Source organism: Rhopalosiphum padi, chromosome 4, assembly GCF_020882245.1.
Source record: "Rhopalosiphum padi isolate XX-2018 chromosome 4, ASM2088224v1, whole genome shotgun sequence".
Taxonomy (NCBI): domain Eukaryota; kingdom Metazoa; phylum Arthropoda; class Insecta; order Hemiptera; family Aphididae; genus Rhopalosiphum; species Rhopalosiphum padi.
Window position 1 is genome coordinate 20488185 of NC_083600.1, and position 23945 is coordinate 20512129.

At 27.0% G+C, this 23945-nt stretch overlaps 1 protein-coding gene across 1 annotated transcript; it reads right to left on the reverse strand.

Annotated features, from left to right (window-relative positions):
- Positions 1–692: 692 nt before the first annotated feature.
- Positions 693–23721, reverse strand: LOC132929654 (chromosome transmission fidelity protein 18 homolog). Its single transcript, XM_060995160.1, has 20 exons — positions 23356–23721; positions 22302–22471; positions 22128–22236; positions 21731–21884; positions 20299–20422; positions 20127–20210; positions 19037–19286; positions 18274–18414; positions 18058–18209; positions 17434–17630; positions 17130–17366; positions 16989–17057; positions 16264–16375; positions 16027–16197; positions 14386–14535; positions 14157–14287; positions 13303–13505; positions 11822–11898; positions 3037–3094; positions 693–970 (listed from the first exon to the last, which is right to left on the reverse strand). Exons 1-20 carry the CDS (start codon positions 23441–23443, stop codon positions 870–872), a joined length of 2778 nt encoding a protein of 925 aa, XP_060851143.1. The 5' UTR covers positions 23444–23721; the 3' UTR covers positions 693–869.
- Positions 23722–23945: the final 224 nt, after the last annotated feature.

Below are 23945 nucleotides of genomic sequence, written 5' to 3' on the forward strand. Positions count from 1 at the left end.
ATTATGAAATAACAGTAAGTTGCTAAATGTACTTATTACGTCACAACAATATAATTGTATATACATGTTTTTGGTATGGCAACGTTTCAATTAAAAACCAAGCGGACTCGTATAAGGTGTAACTATATAAAAATCTAATTTACAGGATCGGTGTATGTACATGAATAGTTATTAAAATCAAAATGTTTCCACGAGTGATACAATGTTTAAATCACATTTTAATATAATGATTAATAAGTACAAAAATAAAAATTGGAAATCGAATAAATGTTTTAGCATTAAGCGTTGTTGTCACATTTTACCACTGTTTATTTTTTTACAAACCCTAAGTCTAATATATTACCACCCTAATATGTATACGATCATTGAATCATCCCTTTTGAACCGCAGTGACATCATTCCTTTTTGACCGCCCCATTTAATACTATATAGCTCTGATGATTTTTTAATAATCCGGTAAGCTTTAGTACATTATATTATACACTTAAAGCAAACACTATCATACAATAGACTACAACTTGCAATATCTTTATCACTATAAGGGTACAAAAAAATAATAAAATACTTATTGAAAACATAATAAAGGGTATAATGATTAACGACTAATATAATAACACTATAAAATATTCGACGCTCAAATTGTAATTGTACGGTAACCGTATAGTATAATTAATAAATTAGACGAGCACCTCTAGGGGTATAATATACAATTTATATTTTACCTAACTCAAAGTACTAAATTTGCAAAATTGACAGTCACATATTATTAAAATTGAGCTATACATTAAGAATAAATTAAATCAATTCAAACTTTAAAATACTTAAAAAAAATTATGAATATAAAAATAAATTTAATATAATGAAAATGTTCAATAAAGATCTTTCATTAATACTGCTTTTCTCACTGCATTGCTGTAGCCTTCTTTGAAATGAAACCAAACGTCACTTTTCACGATTTCATCTCTAAATTCTGTAACGCATCAAAAATGTATTTAAACAAAAATAATAATAATGCACATCTTACATAATTAATAAAATGTTTTAAAGGTAGGTGAAGAAATTCTTTATCGCATCGGCATTTTTAAAGAAAATGGAATCATTTAAAAAACCGGGTCACAACAACATTTTGTTGTTTTTTTCATTATTTTTAATAAAAAACGACACAACGACCGAGCTCTTTTCACCGTTAACCTATTAATTTTAAACGACGAGGTAGATAAACACACAATATTATATATATTTACGGCGCATAAAAATCCATCGGCGGCTTTTGACATATTGTCGGGATTCACCTCGGGGGCTGAGGGTTTTAATCGAGCAAACAGCGGGCACACCGCAAACCTGTTACGGTGCGCAAAGGATGAAAACCGCATTAATAAAACAACCCTACCCATGCGACCCGGCACGGAACTGCAACAGCAGTCGGTGGTGCCCCGTCCGCTGTGTGTCAACACAGAACATATAATAATAATATCGGACACGAATCTCATTACGTGTGCGGCATAACAAACAATAATAATCTCTCGAAAACTGTGTACGCAAACAGGCGGGACTCGGTGCTCATGTTTGCGAATGCGTAATTGGCTCGGCACCTATACACTGCACGGGCCGCATTATATGCACTATTATTTATTATATATATATATATATATAACATAATATTATATAGGTACGATGCATGAAACCAGTGAATTTTTTTTTCTATTTTTTCTACTTAACATGGGCAGAAAACCTAGACTCAGCGATCGACGAAAAACTGTTGAATATGCTTCGTTGTGCACCATAATGGGTAAAATAAAAATTGAAAACAATCGGAGTATACAATGTGAATAGTAGTGAACGCTACGCAAATATACCCTCGGCCACAGCACGAAAAATCGGATCGAATACAGAAATCGTGTGTAATTGTGCAAACAATATTATAATATCGTCTATTTTAGAATACTATGAGCACTATTCTATTACAAGGTCATAAAGACGTGCAGAACATGATTGCGTATAGCGCGACACTTTTGACGGGAAATGCTTAGCGGTTTTGTGGTGTGATGGATCGTATTTTTCGTCACTGTATACATCGTTGAAAATGTTGAAATCACCACCACCATATGTATTAATATTAATTCATTCCGTTTCTAAAGTTTGACGGTTATCTCTCAAAAGTCGATTAATTATTATACGGCGTGAATATAACCAACCGGCTACAATAGATTAATATCGTCCTTTGTCACAACAAATTCGCAATACTATTCCATTAGATGATTATTAATCATAAATATGTGTTACCTTTATAGGCGCAGTTTAAATATTTTTAGCACACCGTTATATATAAATGAATATATTATTCTTTAGTATTTACCTTCGAGTCAATTAAATAGTTATCGTTTGTCGGAAAATATTATGTAGTATTTTTTAAATTTTATTAAATTCACAGTTGATTATTTAGGTAAAATATATTAATATTTTATTTATCTATTATTATCAATGTTTTTAGAGTTATATTTTTTTATAGATACATATATATTACATGCTATAGATGAAGATAAGCGCTTATATTGGCACATCATTTTAATTATTGATGAATTTAATTAATGTTTTTATTAGATAATTGATGTGCCTGTACATTATGAAAAATTTAATTTTATTACAATTATTGGAATTTAAAAATTAATATTTTTAATCAATTTTTATTTTTTGTATTAATTGAAATTTTAATTTTTTATTAACTAATTTAAAAACAAATAGATAGTCGAGTAATTACCTAACCTAACCTACTGATACAGTGATACATTTCGATATAAGATCATGAATTGTGTGCGTTATTACAGTTAATAATTATTTTATTTATTGCAATTAAAACAATATCATGGTAAATTGTACGTGCAATTTATTCGATATAGAAACTACTATTGGGTTAGGCAAAACTCTAACAATTAACTGTGTTGTACATAATTTTAACGCTCTTTAATAATATTGGTCTCTTTGTGCGCCTTTGCTGCAGCAGTCGTATTATATTGGTCATTAATTCGGCACGCTTACCTTTGTGTTTGTGCCCGACGGGTGAATCGATTTCGCGACCAAAGAAATCTTTCTTTTTCTGAAAAAAGTAATAAAATAAATAAATAAACTTTATAAGTTACATTAGGGTTTACGCAGTGGAGGCATGTAAGCACAAACGCAATAACACAACATGGACGACGACGTCAGTGGTGGTAGTGGCAGTAGATACCCTTCTTTAAACGACCTAAAACGGAAAAGAAACCGCCCAACCACAGCCGCACTAACGCTTGAAAATGCACATATAATATATATATTTATATATAATACATATATTATCCCGTCGTTTTTGTGTACGAGTGGGGTTTAATTGATTATAAAATGTATTACGTTGGTTCGGGTTAAACGACTCGTGCACAAACCGTACATGGCCGGTGCACGTTTATATATTATATATATTATGTGTGTGTATGTGCGTGTGTGTGTGTGTGTCTAAGGACGCAACCCCTCCATCAACCCCTTAAGTTGGTGTCTCCCGGTCCCCCGTCTAATATAGAGGGCGCGATCACGATCCCGTGCACGTTTATGTATGTGTGTGTGTACGTGTGTATGTGTGTCCGAGACGCTAAAACGGTTTAATGGATCGAAAACCGCTCTGGACCGGACGCGATAGCTAAAACGTATGGAACTACTTTATATCAAAAAGACCAGAGGTCAGTATATGATGTCGGGTCAGGAAACGTTGTACGGGTAAAGTAAGAAACTTGGCGCCTTGACGTTGGATTTATGACCGATAATGCGAGGAGGAGAGTGGTAGACGAGAGACTCGAAGGAAAGTGAATGCCATGGCTGCAGCGGCCGAGGGTTGAGTCGGTGGTATATTATGGTGGATGGGTTTGGGTCGGAGGGCGAGAATGAATGATATAGGGGGCCAGGGGAAGACCACCGTTTATACGCACGTATATACCCGGTTAGAACGGAGCGAGTCGACGGAAAGAAGAGAGGGAGAGGAGAATAGACGACGACTGCGGGACCGCCAACACCACTTCGTCCATACCGGAAGTGACGGCCAGTAATGTCCGGCAATGTTTTATGCGCACAGCAGATATATATTTGGCATTTTCACACCAACGCCTTCACTACCTCCACCACTACCACCACCACAATCGGCAACGGTCAACCAACAGTAGTAACATTTCGAATGTTGTTCGAACTTTTGCTTATAATTTTATCATTTGACGCGATAAATTCGTGATCATAGGTTTTAACTCCATTTTTAACAGACAAATACAGAATTTTATAAATAACCATGAAATCAAGTTGTTTTCTGGGGTTGCTTAAAAAGCCTTTTAGGGTAGTTTCGAAAATTAATTGCAACTAGTTTTTGAGACAAAAGCCGCTTACATATACAATAATAATTAATTTTGTTTGATATTTTGCTAATTTCTTTATTGGTTTTGAACGGTGTAATTAGTAGCCAAATTGTATGAAAGTAATAATATTACGTTTTATTAATTATAAATCATATTTCATAGTAATATAAATAGAAAATATTCATCAGTACTTTTGGATTACTGCGCCATTGTCAACAGAAACCGAGGAATAACTAACTTGTATTACAATAATAATAATATATAAAATAAAATGAGCCCATTTTACCTATATCCTTATAACTTGGGTTATCGATATATCGTTTTCCTAACAAAAGCTAAACAGAGACTAATACCCCTCAGAAATTTTTATTAAATATACAAATACTGAAATACCTGTAGACAAATTTAAATTACAAATTAAAACACTATAATATATTAAACATGATCAAATAATAAAACATAGACCCGTTTTCGGAGCATATTTATTAAAAATAAATGTTTAATTTATAGTTTACATATGTCTTCCAAACATGAACATCTGTATTAATTTAACTATACACACTATAACAGCTTTTAAATTATTTATTTTTAATTACTACTTAAATGATAATAAATTAACCTATTTAACTCATACAAAATAAAATATAGTACCACTATATTTTAAATAATTAAAACTGAACTACTGTACTATTTGCAACACTTTATATTGACCCTCATTGAATATTTTAAACGGATAACAATACATTATCCTCCCGCAGATTAAAGAACTTTCAATCAACACTTTAAATAGTAAATTAAAAATAATTTAATTTAAGATCGTTAAGTATTATACAACAAACTCGATCTAACGATAAAATATTCATAGCAATTACCATGAATAATAAAATTGTTATCATATAACTTTTTCGATTATTGGTATTATTTTTAAAACATTAACAATAGATAATTTTGTTTGAAAAACTATTTGAAATTGAAACCATCATTATTTATTCTTATTTTATATTTCATGTGTTTTTTTTTATTTATCACTGATATATCCAGAATGACCAGAATACTATATAGATATTTTAAAAAGATTTGGTCCGTATTAAATTATCAATTAATAGAGCTATTACATGATATTTGTTGAAATGTTATACTAGCATAACAATAATTAACAGAAAAAAGGGATACAAAATAAAAAACTTAAATCGTAATTACAGCCATTAGTCATTATATTTTTGATTTCACTAGGGATTTAAAATCAAATATATAGTTTTATCAATGACTTTAAATTTTAATAAAAGAAAATTTAATTATGAAGATATAGTTTGTATACAAATGTGCATATACAAGTCCTCCAAAAGTCCAAAGTTTTATAGAATACTATTTAATACAAAACGATCGATACTAAAAGTTGAAATAAAAAACAAATGATAAAACTTATCTTTAACAAACCATCATAATATGATATATATTATATTGTAATATAAATCAAACATCCAAAATGATATGAATAATTCAAAAAATATATAATAAAAAGTAATATAACATAATATGCACTTGAGGTGTATTTATAAACCTACGTTATTCCGAGACTGCTTGATCAAAAGCAAAAAATAATAATTGTAGGTACAAGCATTATCACCCAAAGGCTATTTATTTGTGATGAGATATCACCCTCGTATTACATAATATATAGTATACTCGTATAAACCTACTTACATACTCTGCGCACCAACGGTAGGCTAGACAAAAATAAAAAGATCCTTTTTTTTCTTTTTATTCTCTTTTTTCTCTTTACAATCATCACAGGCCGCACTTTTGTACTACATATATGCTATTATGTATACGTTGGGCGTGAAAACACCCATACAAATGAAGGCCGGTTAGTGTGGTTACTGTAGACAGTGTGTCGAGTGAAAAAGTTAAGTCGGTCCTACTTAAGTAGTGTTTACGACTAGGATTTCGACCATACATAAGTATATACTATAAAGTCAAGCACGAAATATACCAACTTACGTATAAAGATTTCGACAGATATATATTTTATAAGGTTTACGTTTATACATTGTAGTTAAAACCTCAAAATATATATGTAACTAAAATATATTTACTAAAAAAATTGATTAATATTATGAAATAAAAAATAAAATACTTAAATGCGTTTTTATAATGTGTCAAAAAATCTGAATAGTTAATATTATAAACATTATGTAAAATACAAAATATGTCGATTGCAGGAAAGTATTAAAATTTATAATTATTAAAAAATACAAAATGTTATTGTTTTCGTAATGAATAGTGTAATAATAACTAATGATCTTCGTCGTCATCTCGATTTCAATAATGTCATGATGAGCTCTATATATATATTATTATGTTTATCATAAGATTTTTAAAGTTAATTGACCGACGACGTTTAAATCTCCGCGAATAATCCCTCAAAATTTAACGGATGCGTCAATATCGTAAAACTCCAAGAAAAATCAATCATTGTTGATTTTGAATATAATTATATGCAAAATATGTATACAAGTATGAAAAATAGCGAAACATGTAAAAACACATGTATTAATACAACAAAAAATGTTAAAACACAATATCATATATTCGTGTTCAGAATCTTCTAGAACTATATTATTGAATACTTGTCTGCAAAGTTGGTAAATTGTACTTCATAAAAAATATATACAGAAACATAAATCCGAGGCCTAATTATTATACTAGAGATAAGAATCGCAATAATAACATAAAAACCAGTAGGTATATATAATACGTATAAATACTTTTTTTGGACAACCGTTGGTGCATCTCATTAAAAAATAATCGCACGGCGCCTTACCAGCACTCTCGCGCTTGGCAACATAACGCAAACGCCCGTAATCGCAGAGTAGTTCGTTATACAATGAACAGGAAAAAAGTATAAGAGAGACGGAGAGAATGCGCGGTAATAAAGAAATAATAAATAAAATAACATGTAGTCATCGTCGTCGTTGTGTACACACAATACGCGCACAGCATAAGATTAATTACAAGTCGAGGGTTGAGTGGCAGCGCTTTTTTTTTTTAAATTCATTTTTTCTTTATGCTCCATCCTCTTCTCCTTTGAGCCAACACCCCCTACCCCCCTCGACGACGTCGATGTCTGAGTTCGGCCACCACCGCTCGCCGTTCCGCGGCGGTCCACTAGATCAGCGTGCGCGATGAAAGACTACGCGACTTAATGACTTTGGCGCAACTAAGAGGGCGTGACTCGCGCGCATCTCAGTCTTTTGTGCGTAATACACATCGTTACCAGACAATTAATATTGTATAAAAGCTATCCCCATAATAAAGTGCATTATTTATCGTCCGGACGGAGGACCCGAGTGATGCGCGCTATATGTTATTATTATATAGAATATAATAGAGACCGCGAGCAGCTCCGACCTATACTCATCTACCGCGTCATTGCTGCTGGCTGAACAACAGTATTCGTCCGCGTCTGGTGTTTACAACTGAATAATACGTTACATAATAATAATATAGGATGTATCTAATTTGGATACCGCAAAAAATATTAATAAGAAATTCCAATATGTTATACGACAGGTAAGACCAGCGTCTCTGCAATGACTCAGAGCAGTTTACATCCAAATTAATTGTTATCAGACGTACCATTGATAGGCAAAATAAAATAATACAAATTAACACATACTGTTACAGTCTTTACATCTTTAGATGTATTCATCTATAGTCTATACAATACATAGATTGAATTACAAATCGGGTAGGTAAAAGAAAGTATTTAATAAAAACAACTTCGGTAACATTAAGTTTTTAAATAAGTACAAATTAATGTATTAATATTCGTAAATATTATATATATGTAGTATAGGCATATATATGAAAATTTAATGTATTCATCCGTTTGATAATGTTTGCACAACACAAATATTTCAGACACGATAGTATAATTATGTTGCCTTATGGCCAAGTTGATTCCAATAATTTTGGACACAAGACCCCCCCCCATCAATTTGTATCCAGATACACTATGTTAAATAAAATAACTTTATATAGACATATTACATACAATAGTACCTTTAATATATAGTAGATATACACTATTATGGTAACTCGATAAGAAGGTAAAATTGGACACTGCAGTGCTATCGCGCCAAGTTTAAAAAAACAATAAATAAATAAAAACAATGTATCAAAGTTCGTTCTTAGAAAAATATCGTGACAAAATCAATTTATATAATACGTATTATAGCTTGAATTTTTGAGAATGACTAAGTCTATAATATCTAACACTTAAAATCAATTGTTTATTGATTACGCTAAAGTTTATTAGATTACATTTGTATATTTTACCCTATTTAATTTCCTTAATATAATATTGTATACATTTATAGGGAAGGAGGAGTGAAAAATAATAATGGACTCAGGGCACCGAAATCCTAAATACATCTCTGATAGTACTCGTATTTAACTTATCTACTTATTAAAGAATACATTAATGAAATAAAACCTGACAAGTATAAATAGACATCTACACAATCTACATTACTTTTGTTGATTATACAAATGCAGCTTATGTTTTAATTTCAGATATTTATACAAAGTACACTAACTATTATTTGATCTTCACAAAGTACTTAAATCAATTTAACATACACGTGTTAAAAATGGATGAATTTTGTCTGAAACGAAACATATAGTGTTGTTTTATAAGCGAATAACGTCCATTAACAGTTGAGTACTCGTACATTATAGCAACTAGCAAGTACTCTAATGTTATTTTCTTCTTTTCGTGATAATCACTAGAATTCACAAAGACTAGCAATGTAAAATGTTTTTAAATTGCAAACGACTCAAATATCGAGAGAGCATTACGAAGAGAAGAGTTTGTTCACCAGACAGACATATTTCAATAAAAAATTAATATAATATCAATCATGCGGTTCATCATAACCATCATTATCATTACCATTACGAGTACTATATTATAATAATACACTATATAATCCTACACAATCGGAAACGAGAAGGGGCACAATCATGAGTATACTGGGTGGGGCGGATTGCATGTTAATAAATCACGAGGCAATACTGAATACATGGTATAACTGTCGGGTACACGCTATTAGTCAAACAGTTACACCCTTTTATAGTAAGTAGGTATTGTTATCGTTGTAACCGACCCTCTTAGAGCGAGGGACGTAAACATCGAACGCCACCACCCACAAAATCGAATAGGGTGTTCTGTCCAAGCACACAAAAATAATACGAAACACTATTAAATGACTATATATCGGGGTGTAATAGTTCTCTACACAAACCGTTTATCGACCACTTAAATGTGATTTTTTAATAAAATATTAGGTTTAGGTATAATATATATATATGTATACAGTATACACAATTCTCGCTCCAAATATAAGAAAACATTTTAAACATATATAAGTTTAAGTTTAGGTTGGTTATTTTAGGTTTTTTGACTATGATATATAAAATACAAAATTAATAAATTATTTAATGTGCATTAATTAAGTAAAAATCTAAACCATAAATAACAAATTATGTTCGTGGAAACATATTTTATGTAAGCAACTTTACTAAAAAAATGCTTACAATAGAAAAAAAACTAAAATGTTTAAACATTTACGAGAAAAAAATGTGTGGAATATAATAAAAACGAGTATACTCGTATAATACATATTATAAATGGACTCAACTATATACTTCATTGTACGGTATATTGTCTATAAGACTTTGAAATTAATGAAGCAAATCGAAATGTTCCACTTGGGTAACTTCCTCCCTAAGTATTAAACTGTAATCATAAGAAAATAATGCCAAGAGTTGTTTTATAAAACCATTGTTAACGGACATTTAACAAATATTCGTTTAAATGACGCTTAACATTTTTAAAGTTTAAAATATTATTTGTTCACTCATGATTGGTACTTTATCTCTAATGTATTAGGTACCTTTTATCAATTTGACATAAAACTAAACCACATATCAACTAACTGTATCGAATTTAAGGAATAGTAAAATAGCAACCAATTCAAAACTCAAAAGGGTCCTAATGTTTTATCGATGATGCTGTCTTCAGAATTAAAAGATAATACAAATATAATAGTATAATACTATAAGAAATTAAAAATTTCCGTTTTCAAAAATGTTATAAAAATGTACAATGATTTTAGCTGATTAAAATTCAAAAGATAATTCTGCACCTATTTTTAAAACTATTAAATATTAAAATTGAAATATATATCATATATACCGTATGTCCGCGAAAACAGGGTAGGTACACTTAACCATTCATTACGCTGTAAACATTTTTAAATTCTATTAACGGGGCGTTAAACTAGACTAATGGATCATAAATTCCTATGACTTACAATTTTAACTCATGTATTTTACACATGCGCAACACTACTTCAATTTTTTTTTGATTGGCAACCCCCATTTTGAATATAATTTTAAAATTAATCAATTACATTTTATTTTTTTTAATTGTACGTATTTTTTCGTTTTATTAAATTTAATATAATTTTTTTTTTTTTTATTGTACCTATAACTATAGCTCTAATTTTGCCAATTTTGGGTTTAGAATATAAGTTTATAGATCAAAATTGCTTGAAAAAAAAATCGAAGTTGTGTTACGTACGCGAAAAATACATGTTAAAAAAATTGTAAGTCATAGGAATTTATGACTCATTATTAGTCTAGTTTTAAGTCCTGCAAACATAATTGATTAACATGGTAATAAGTAGGGAACAGATTTAAATGCAAATTGCTTTCTAAGCATAAAGTTAATTTCATACATCAAGCAATTAAAAAATGCAACTTTTATTTTGCATTTTTTGACATTTTTTTTCTATAGGAGTTGATAAAATTCGATAAAATTTAAATAGCACCTGATTATACAGTGCTATTATAAGACAGAAGGTAAAAGTATAACGAATATATCTATCTAAATTGTATATTCATTTTTTGAAATAATTATCAGAATAAAAAAAGATAGGAGAACTAGAAGATGATGAAAATTATATGAATAATTAATAAATAAGAATAAAAATTTATATAATTAAATAAATTTTTTCAATATTAAAAATAATTTTAAGAGCATTTTTTTAGTGCATTTAAAAAAAATGTCGAGTGATTTAAATCGTATTTTTTAAAGGAATTTTTCTTATTTTTAGAGCATTTAAATCCGTTCCCTAGTAATGAGGAAGAACGTGTACCTTATTTCCGCGGACATGGTATATATTTATTACTTTAATAGTAATTAAATACTACATCATTTCTACAATATTTATAAATTAAAAACATTTCATTGACTACACATTCAAGGATCAGGGTAGTTAAAAAAAAATGGAGTTTTCTATACATTTTCAAACTTAGTATCAGAAATAAACAGATTTTTCATCCTTAACACTTTTAATAATCATATTATATATAATTGTACTTACAGTTACTTTTGTAGGACCAACAATTTTGGGTGTAAGTCTTTGTAAATGATTAGGAGTTACTTGCTTATTTTTGGCACCTAATACAATAATTATACAATTATTATTATAATTTATAATACTTTTATGGATATTATTTATTACATTGTATAGAAGTAATAAATATATAAAGTATCTATAAATACAGTTCTATTAGTTGATTATTTTTAAAAACAAAATGTATAGTAGTAGCCCAATCAGTAAATACCCAGATTCATAGTTGGGATTAAAAAAAACTATTATAAACAGTTTAATCCAAATAGTAAGTTAATTTAGATAATAAAAACCAATCTGAATGAATTAAATTGTGATTTAAATTTCATCTGGAGTGTGGTTTTTAAAACAAATATGTTAAACTAGATCTTTAAATCTTAAAAGTTAATTTAATTATATTGTATATTTATCACAAGTATGTATTTAAATTTAAGTATATGGTATATATTTACACACAAATAATGAATAAAAATAGGATCCATATTTTAAATTTAAATACACAGAAAAATAAGGTAAATAAAAAAATACTAATTCAGATATCTGATAGATTAAACAAGTGTGTACTAAGTAACAAATGCTTAATTGTCAAAAGAAAATATTTAACACTCTACCAAAAATTTAATCATTTTCATTTAATTTAATTCGTTAAAAATATCAAAATACTATAAATTTGGCATTGAAAAGAAATATTATATTAATTTCTATTTCTCGAATGAATATCAATATTTTTTTAAATATGATACATAATTATCTTTTTTTCAAATTGTATTATCAATAAATTGGAATTTATGATTTATTATACAGGCTGTGGCAAAATACCCTCCCAAGTATTAAAGGCAAATAAAAAAGAACAATTTTAGCTATAAACTTTTTTTTACATATATTTATTGTGCAATATTGGAAATTTTAATTTATGTAGTTTTAAATAAAGTTTCAGTTTAGTGGTGCCACTTTATTTCCAATATATTGCTTTAAGCAAAATGAAGTTTTTGCATAACTTTTTCAAATATTTCTTGAGGTATACGATGAATTTCTATACAAATTGCTTCCTTCAAAGCTTCTAGAGTTCTTTTTATATACTGAGATTTAACATAACCCCAAAGAAAAAAATTGTATGGTATTAAATCTAGTGTGTAGGCCATAGAATATCGCCTGTATTGGAAATCAAGTGTCCTGGAAACATTTAATTTAAAGTTTCCACACTAAAAACATGTGGCTGGTTTATCCATGACATTTTTATAATTGTAACTGATCGTAACATAAATGTCTCATACTCTTACATAGATAGACTCAATTTCTACTACTCTACGATTTTAAATAAGTGTATATTGCTATATTGAAATAAGGGATGATGTTTTTCGCATTCTATACTAACAAAAGAAACTTATTTTAAATACTGATATCAAACTTGAAATGTCATAAAATATTATTAAAATAACATATTCATTGACCTTTAACACTTTTTGGAGTAGAAACATTTTTTTCATTTTCATCAAACTGATCAGGTTCTACGGTAATATTATTTAGTTCTGCAGGAGGCATTCTCTTTCTCAAATGTTCCAATTCTATTTCTCTAGAAATAAGTTGTTTGATAGCATAGCTAGATGTTGGAAATGATTCCAACCCAGGAAATCTTACTGCATCATCTACGCATCTAAAAAATATTGAATTTAGTGTAATTATTTATTTATAATTTTTACATGGGTTTTGTTTCAAATACATATGTATGACTTTCTGCACTAAAATGTAAAAATAGTTACTTTAATAATATATTAATAAATTTTAAGTCTATATACAGTGCACAAGTACTTAATTAAATGGTTAAATAGTAATAGCCTACCAAAGTATACACTAGTTTAAAGTTTTATATAAAACACTTAAAAAAAATAAAAAATAAAATTGACAAAACAGTTTAATACATAAATAAGTAAAATAATTTGAATTCTTCTTAAGAATGAAATTGTGTATAATGCCAATAATATGGTCCTTAAATAATATGGAGAAAACTGAGATGATATAAGTCCTCAAATTATATTGGATTTAAATCTAAAATCCATTTATGTTGTATTAACTATAGAATGGACTCCCGTGCCCCCAAATGAAATACTCAGTGGGCCCCATTATTATTATTTTGAAAACTAAAATAAATAAATAATTCAAAATCAATTGCCCATTCCTAAATCAAACTTTCAAAATGATTTTTATTAAAAAGAAAACATATTATCTAAATATTACAAAGATGAAAATTTTTGTTTGTAAAACATTACTTACATTTTTAATAATATTTAATTAATATGATACTTACGGATTAAGTACAAAATTAAAAGACCCATCAGCATCTCTTTCTTGAAAAAAATTTAAGCCATAATCAATCATAATATTGACAACTTTTGCAAGATCTTCTTTTTCTTTTTGAGTAAATAATTGTGTACTAATCTATGAGACAATGATGAAATCATTAATATTTAAATAAAAACTATAAAAATATAAGCAAATGCTTAAGTTTATATTAGTGTATTATTATTTATACTTACAGATCTAAGATTTGGAACAGCAATATGCATAAGTAACGGCATAGTGTCTAATAAAACTTGATCACGATGTAGGAATGTTCGAATACTTGGGATAATACCAGACATTAATTCATCCATGATTTGTTTATATTTGTTTTTTTTCATTGTTGCCTAATAAATATAAATAATTATAAAAGATAAGTCATGCATTTTTTCCTATACATTGGCCCTTATTAAGAGTGGTAGAGGAATATGTGCCTGAAATGCATTATCTATACCATTATAGACATTATAATATGTCAACTTCAAATTATATTACCACATTCACAGCTGATGCAGTGATGCTATTTACATAATGGCATTGTTTGTGTATGTTAAACTGCCCCAATATTGATGTTATTATTAAATGCACTATATTTTAGTCAGTGTTATGATTAATCTATTAGTTTTTTGTTAGAGTCTCTTACAAGTATTATTTCATATGTAAGTGCAAGTTGAACATTGAAATTTTATTTTAACCTTAATTTGTCAGTAACACAACAATTATACTTAAACATGCTAACATGTTAAAACGTCAATAAAAATATTTCATTTTAAGACAAACATAAGTAAAAAATTCTATAATATATTCATGTAAAAATAGTAAATACAAGTATCACCCACTACCACAATGTTGTTATGAAACTGTGTTTTCAACTATTGTCCATTTTTTAAATATTAATACTATTTTATCCCTAGAATATGACGATAACGACTGCAATAATAATAGTTTTGTAGTTGTATCAAATTATTTTACTTAAATCAGATACACATAAATAGGTATACATGTAAATATATAAATATAAATATAATAAAGATAATGAATATATATATTGAAAGTAATGTCTAAAATATAACCATTTAATTATTTTTTGCTCTTCATACTTCATACAATTATTATGTTGGATTATTCTTTCTCGATTTACTTTCTACCAGTACTAGTAATATAATTTAGAAACTTTACAAATCCATAAAGCATTTTTATTTTATTAACTCCTCATCTATTATTTTTATTTATATTCAACATCCAATACTTATTACAATAAATTACTAAAAGAATAATATTCTGTATTTGTATATATGAATGATACACAATAATAAAATAAAGATAACTCTAACTTCTACTCAAGTTATATTAAAAACAATTGCAGACTAGTAAGGGTTATATGGGTATATGGGCTCTTTTAACAGAATATAAAAATACTAAACACAAGCAATTTTTAGTCCAAACATCAGATATTATAAAAATAAGATTTTTGGTGGTTAAAAAATAAGTTCACTAGGACCTCAATGCACTCAGGCCTTAAAGCTCCATTAATCACACCTTTCTGTATAGTTCTCATCATTTTAGTCCTAGTTGACATCATAATAGTAAATATTAAATCACAAAAATCTAAGAGAATACAGCTAATTTAGTCTATGATCTAATACAATCTAAAGATATTCATAAAGATGTATTTTGTTTTTTAAGCACATTAAATTTAATTTTAATTTTATAAATTATCCCAATAGTTAAGAAAATAGTAAATAATATTCTTTAACAAATTAACACAACAATTAAAATTACTAATTAAGCAAGACTTTCCTACAACATTATATAATTAAATTAAAAATATAACTCACTTCATATGCAGCACTTGGGTAGGTAATTTTAGGCCATGTAAATGTAGCAAATAAACAATGCCAAGTAGCAAAATTATATGGCAAATAAGGAAACAGTGAATAGTTCTGAGAAGAGTTAATCACATGCATAGTCTTGTCAAAATTACAAAACCATTCTAGACCTTCAGCAATCTAAATATAAATAATTATAATTGTAATAAGTAATAACATATAATGTAAAATAAATAATTAACATACATTTGTTAATGATGAATCTTTGGGCTTTAGAATTAAATAATTTTCAAAAATTCCTTGGCTAAGCTTTTCATAATCTCCATAACTCTGGACAGTTTTTAAAACACTGTTTATTCTAAAAAAAAGTAATATACTACATTAACTTGTGTTCTCTAGATTGTAGGTTTAAATTATAATATTAGATATTATAAAAAATATTTTTATAATATTAATACCAATTATCAAGCTAATATTATCCTAGCTATTATCAAAACTATAATATTAATTCTTCCCTATATACAGTAATAAAATTAATTGTACTTTTAAAACAATAATTATTAATTTAACACAGTCAAGTATAAAACTTAATTTTATTGAATGACCATTCAACTTTAATTGAACTGAGGCAATAAATTGTAATTATACAATTAAATTATGTTCTTGAAAAACATTTAAAGCATATAAATTATATTCAGTAAACAATAAAATACAATCATCGAATAAAGCAAAAACCTGTCACAACTCACAAATGTATAATATATAATTGAGAAGTGATACTTATAATAAGAATGCAAGAAAATAACATTTTTAAGAGAATAATGGATTGTTTATTAATATAGAAACAAAGATTATAAATTATAGTAATAAGAGGTCCTAATTAAAAAATAATTTATAAATTTAAAATCTAAAATCAATGAATAACTTTCACTCAACCTTAATGCTAAAAAAAACCAAATACATTATTTTACCTGTCTTTCATAACATTATTATGACTTGAAAAACCATCACTAGTACTGTTTGGATTGTTCTCAAAACAGCTAAGATAAACATACATAAATAAATATTCATACAATTATTAATTATTATAAAAATTGAATTAAAAATATTACCTTTTTTTTACTTGAAATATTTCTTGCCATACAGTAAAAAGTCCTTTTTGCATATCTTTTGAGCCAATGTTTGCATTTTTCACATGCGATAAGCGTACTGTTTGATTTTTAAAACATGATAATGTTGACAAACATGATCTTATATCATTATTTGTTTTGGTGCCAAGTGCAGTCATTGCACCCATGTCTGTTTTAATGTTTTCATAACTTGATATTTCCATTAATCTTTCTACCAATCTAAGTAAAAATATATGTTTTTTTTTTATTTTATAAATATATAATTATTATAGTAATAATAGCTTACCTGACTGATGATGTTGGTGGAAAATTTAATACAAAAGCACTTTGCCTTAAATTTCTCAAAGCTGGTACATAAACATCATTACAAATACAAATTATTGGTCTTTTTAATATAGAACTCTTTTCTTCTTTTTTATCAATTTTTTTTTTACGACTTGCACGTTTTTCTGTAGCAAATTTTATTAAAAAATCTATTGATGCCTGGAAAAAATTAAATAGATATTTTTTTGTTAAGAATCAATAAAAATTTAAATCTAATTGGACTAATTAATAAAGATAAAATTATCTAAAAAAACTAATTTGAAAAAAATACTTTAACAATACTTATAAAAAAAAACTAAAACCATTATGTAACATATATTAATGTTAGTTTATAGACTATAGCAGTAATTTTCAACCTGTGCATCGCGTCTCCCAGGGGCGTCGTTGGTTATTATTAAAGGAGCTGTGTCCGTAGTATAAACTAATAATAAAATTGTAAGCAATATGTTTTTATTATTATCATTATTCGTATGGGAGCAGTATATTTGATTCCAAAATCAAAAGGAGCTGTGGACCCAAAAAGGTTGAAAACTACTGGACTATTGTATAGACTATAATGTCATTATTTAGTATATAAGCTACTTACTACAGGCGCTCCATCAATTTCATCCAACACTAAACAATTGGGCCTTGAATCATTACTCATCACAGAACACATTTGTGTGGTAGCTTCAAGCTGTCTTTTAAAACAAGTAAGGTTACGATCGTCACTAGCATTCATTTCAACGACATTATAGCCTAATAATAGAAATAATAGAAATATAAAATATAAATTTTAAAGTCTATTATAAAAATAGAGTACCTGCTTGTCGGGCAACCAAATGAGCTAAAGTAGTCTTCCCTAGACCAGGTGGTCCACATAACAATGCTAATTTATATTTAGGGCAATTATTTTCATCCAATCCTTCATCTAAGGCTTGATTCTTTTTTGTAAATTTATTTCCTGTAATTAATTTAAAACTAATATAACACACTAGTTTTGAAACAATAATTGAACATAAGTAATAAAGTAAAATAAACAAATTTTTTTCTTGCATTATTTGTATAATATTAATACTAGCTGTATAATGTGGAGAATTATGTAATTTTAAATTAATATACATATTAACCAAATGTTAATCATATCCATCATAATATGACTTTATGTATGTACAGAGACCTCCAAATGTTGTATGTTAAATATGGTGGGGATTACATTAGTGGTGTTACTTTTTTTTTTTTTACATCCCTGAGCCACTCGCATTTATAATAGAAACATGTATAAACAAATAAATGCTATGCTTAAATGTGTTTGAAATACTCAAATAAAGAAAAAGGCTGTATGTGGTTCACAGACCATGGGTTTATGACCCCAGGTATACATTCTTGAATTGAACTATTTTAAATAAGCCATAAATATTAGTTTATAGGTACAGCCACCACCAATCCATAATGTGCTGACGCCACAACACTTGGATTTAGAAATTTGTACCACTCGATTAAGTAAAAACTAATGTCATCTTCATTATTTATATCCGAGAAAATAATATACATATTATATATTATGTAAGTTATTAAAAATATACCTGCTGATTTGTCATAAACATCAGTGGTAGCTTTTCTTTTTTTGTTGATTTCCTTGTTGAATACTACTTTATCCCACAGTTTTAGCCAATGCAATAACATTCTATTAGTACTTTCATCACTTAACAAATCCAAATATCTATTTGGCTTATATTTCTGAACCCACAACTCTGCAGTGTTATCAATACCATTTTCCAAAATACTAGCATCATTTTGATTTAATCCTGATCGTAAAGCTTCATTATTCTCAATCTATAAAAAAAAATGTGTTATTAGAAATCTATGACACAAGATTAAATTTAGAAAGTAAAGCTTGTTTTTTTTAATGAATTATTATTTATTTTTGACCAAAATGTACGATTTATTATAAAATATATATTTTCAAAAGTAGAAATATTTTAGTCGTGAATATAGTTTATTGACTATAAATTTTCAACATTTATATTTTAAAATAATGTTGACCCCCCCCCAATCAATTTTTTTCAGTTACGGTTTTGTGTACAACTAAAGCAATTTTAAGTAAAATATGTTAAATATATTCAAAACATAACACACAAATAAACCTAGAAGATCAATAATTATAAACTAGGTGTTGTGGAGATGAAAATAATAGTGAAGAAGACTGTTAACATTCCTCTTCTTTTATTTTGTATTGTTCATCTACATTTTTTGAAGATTTTGCAGTATTGTGCTACATTAATGGCCAATGTTTATTGTTTAATTCAATGTTTCTCAACCTTTGTATTATAGCGACACACTATTAAAATTTTTTATACTTTGTGACACACAATAAAAAATAAATAAAAATAATACCTATTGTAAATTTTGTGTCATTTAATATTAGTACTTCCCGCCACATTTCAAACACTGGTCTAATTGATGAAGAGGTCAAACAAACTATTTAGAATTTAAATAAAATAAAATCTATAAATATTGAAAATATATCAAACGTGTAAACTACATCAAAATATAGCTATATACATTAATAACAATTTCTATAAATTTGGTAAAAATATAACTTTTAAAAATAAATAGGTGTGTTACTCTTTGGATTGCTTTTAAATAATGTAAGTAATATATAAATAATGAAACCTTCTCATAAGCACGTGCAATCAATTCATCAATAGGGTCTGAAAGCAATTGCACTGATTTTGTATGCCATGATAAACTTGATATCTGAATCATAGTAAATAAGTATAAGGATTTTAAATTAAGTTCATAATAAAGTATTTTTTCTAAATTTTGATAAATATATTTAAAATACTTCTTCTTGTACAGCATCTGCAGATCGAAAACGAATGTATAATCTTTGATTTTCATCATCACATGCAGGAAAAAACGACCACGATGGCACTCTCCTTGACACACATTCATAAGGACGCAAATGACTAGAAAAAATACAATATAACAATTTTTATATTCAAATTATATTTAAGAATAAAAAATAAAATATAACAAAACTTTTATTTAATCTGATACTACCTATTAATTTGATACAAACATAAGCGTGTGCATGAGGAGATAGTAGAGATTTTCCACCTATAAGCCTTTCATCAAAGTAGTTAGTATTTAAAAAAAAACATATTTTTAATATGCATAAGAGAACAAAATACTATCAGCATCAGCAATAGTTGCTGGTTTATTCTAAGAAAATAATGGCTACGCAACAGTCAAATATATACCATAACCTCAATCTTAATAATGCAATTTAAAAGTCAGACAATTTTTATTGTTATATTTTCTAATTTTTAAAAAGGATACATCAAAGACTGTTGTGAAATTGTTATGTTAAGCCTATAATACAACCACATCCATGACTATGACAGGATTAATTTTAAAGGTAGTCTTACCTCAAGGCATAGTTGGAAAAAATCATGAGGGTCCAACACCCCTAAAGCCCAAACCTACGGCAATAATGCTTTTTTGGTTAAGAGGACCTGCACATGCTTATAGATATAAACATTAAACTAGTAGTACTTTACTACTTTAGTATTATAAGTAAAGTCTGAATTTTGATGCATTTTCATTATTTCTTTTAGTTTGAAATAGCAAAAATAATTAAGAAATTGAGATATTTTACTTAGTAGAGAATGCATAAAAAAAAAGTATAAAGTGCATTTAATTATATGTTTAGAGATAATAGCATATTTTAAGAATTTAGTATATTCATTAAAAAAAAAAAAAGTAATTTTTCCATTTATACCGAATTTTTAATATACATAAAATAAAAGATAAAAATTGTTTGTATACCTACAATTTCATGATTTATAAATTTAAATACTTAAGGGAAATTTTAGAAAGATGTTTACTATAAACAAATAATACCAGTAGTACCAGTATGGTTAAAGTATCTAACAAAACTGTTTTGTTTCACAATAAATAATAGATTATGCATGGTCGTGCACTCATATGCATAAAATAGAACTCGATAAATTGTACATTGAGCATCTTATTTTCATACTGTTACAGTTTTTATTAAATTGTATTTAAATTTTAATCAAAAGGTCAATGTTTATATTTTATTATTTATCAAAGAAACAGTAAAAACATTATTTTGGATAAGAGCATAATAATACTTTTTAATATTTTTATGTGCATATTATTTAAATATAATTTACTATGTATACAATCCAGACTTTACTTATAAGCATTTTAGTTTTTACAAATAATTAATAATATTAATTTAAAAAAATTACTTTATGCTATTGTAAGAGGTAGATGATAAAAAATTGGATCTTTTTCCAGATTTAAATATTTTTCTTTGATCAATAATTCTTTTTATTAAATCTTGCTGTTTAATATCTTTTTCAGATAATGGATCTACTTTTGGACGTTTTAATACAGGTTCCACTAAAATAAAATAAAAAAATTGATTAACAACTTTTATAACTATTACAACTATTACTATTACTTTTATAACTTTTACAACTATTTTTATAAGTTATATAAATTATTATTGAAAATATTAAATCCATTTATTTTTTGTTTTATATTGCATTAAAATAGAGAGCATATAAATAATAAATACATTTAAATTCATACATTATTATTTTATATTAAGTTTAATGATTATATAAATATTTGAAAACTTACATTCTTCATCATCAAAATTAATATCATCGGTGTTTCCAAATAGATCTTGAACATCAAAAGATCTTTTATTATTGATAGAAATAATGGACTCTGAAGTACTTTGTTCTGCCTGGAAAATAAATAAACTATATATATAATTTTGAACAGTGGTGTATGACTTTAAATATAACATACTTCATTTTTATCACTATCATCTAGGTTAAAAGAAACCACTGATGTTTGAGATAAAGGAAACACACCGTTTAATTCACTTGATAAATTTAAATTCCCTTCAGATTCAACTTTTTCAGTAGAAGAAAACTTTAAACTTCGTCTTGTATCTTTTGGTGAGCAAATTTTAATAGCTATAAATAATAAAAATATAAAGTAAAATTAGGAAACTATTATATTATAATATATAATAATTTACAAGGTGATAATTTTATCATTGTCAAATAATTGTGTATCTGCATTCTACAATAATGGTTTTACAGCAAATAAAATTTTTGGATTTTCACTTCTATTGTAAAAAAATGTTTATACTTTACTAAATATCCATTACATATTAGATTGGCTTTAGAAATTACAAAAGTCTGCATGTAAGTATAGTTATAATTTATAACTTACAAAGCTACAAAACTACAAAAGTGGTATATTTTGTTATCTAGAATATTGAATCATATAATATTATTTTGGCAAATAATACCTATAATAAATGAATACAGAACTATAACTGGGTAGAGAATAGCAGCAGCGCTATCAAACCAGGAATGGGGGAATGGGGGTAGAAACAGTATGTGCGAAACACAATGTAGTTTTTGTCTGCTGCCTGATATACTCTTAAATTATATAAAGCAGTGGTCGTTAACCTTTTTGGACTTTTACATTTACAAATTCAAAAGAGTTAGCGGACTAGACAAAAATAAAATTTTATATTCTTAAATTATTAACTACGAAAAAAATATTGTCTAAAACTTTAAAATAATAAAATTTATAAAAATAAATGTTGTCGTTTTAGAGTTTAGAGCGGGCCGCCGATTGCCGACCACTATATAAAGTAATAGTATAATAGGTATAGACGTATAGTATATTTATAATTTATGTTAAATCTGATATTAAATTTAAAGAGCTTAAAGATATAATGATTTAATAAAAACGGTTGTTTATTTTAATATGTAATGCTCGAAATAATGATTACCTACTAATAATATAAAAAATCAATAAAATTATGTAAATGTAATAAAATTACCATCGGTTGTAAAGTCCATTTCATTCATCATTTCCAACTCATCAGCATGCATCATTTCAAATTCTTCTTCCGGATCCAAGTAGTCCATTTTATGGCTTTAAAATTAAACTTTTATACAAACTAAATAGTATATTGAATATATAAAACCTATGTACGTTATTTTACATCTATTTAATTACCATTTAGTACCAATAGTAAATAGCAATATTTTTAATTTATAATTATATTATACATTTATCAAAGTAATAATAATTACCTCGACATTTATATATTTAATATTTATTATTTATACTAAGCAACTAATAAACTAATATAAAATATAAATGAATATATAGTATGTCTAGGTATTATTCGCGAATTTTAGACTTAAGTTGTCTGAAAAATGATAAGGACTCAAATAAAGATATTTGTGGTGAAATGGCGGCAAAATTATGTGTTTATCACAGACCCAATAGAAGGACCATGGATGACCACAAAAAATTATGATAACGAATAATGATAATAACAGTGATGTTAGGTATATGGATCGAACATAATAATGATACATCCCAAGACTATTTATAAAGAAAAATAGATGATTCTGCGGTACA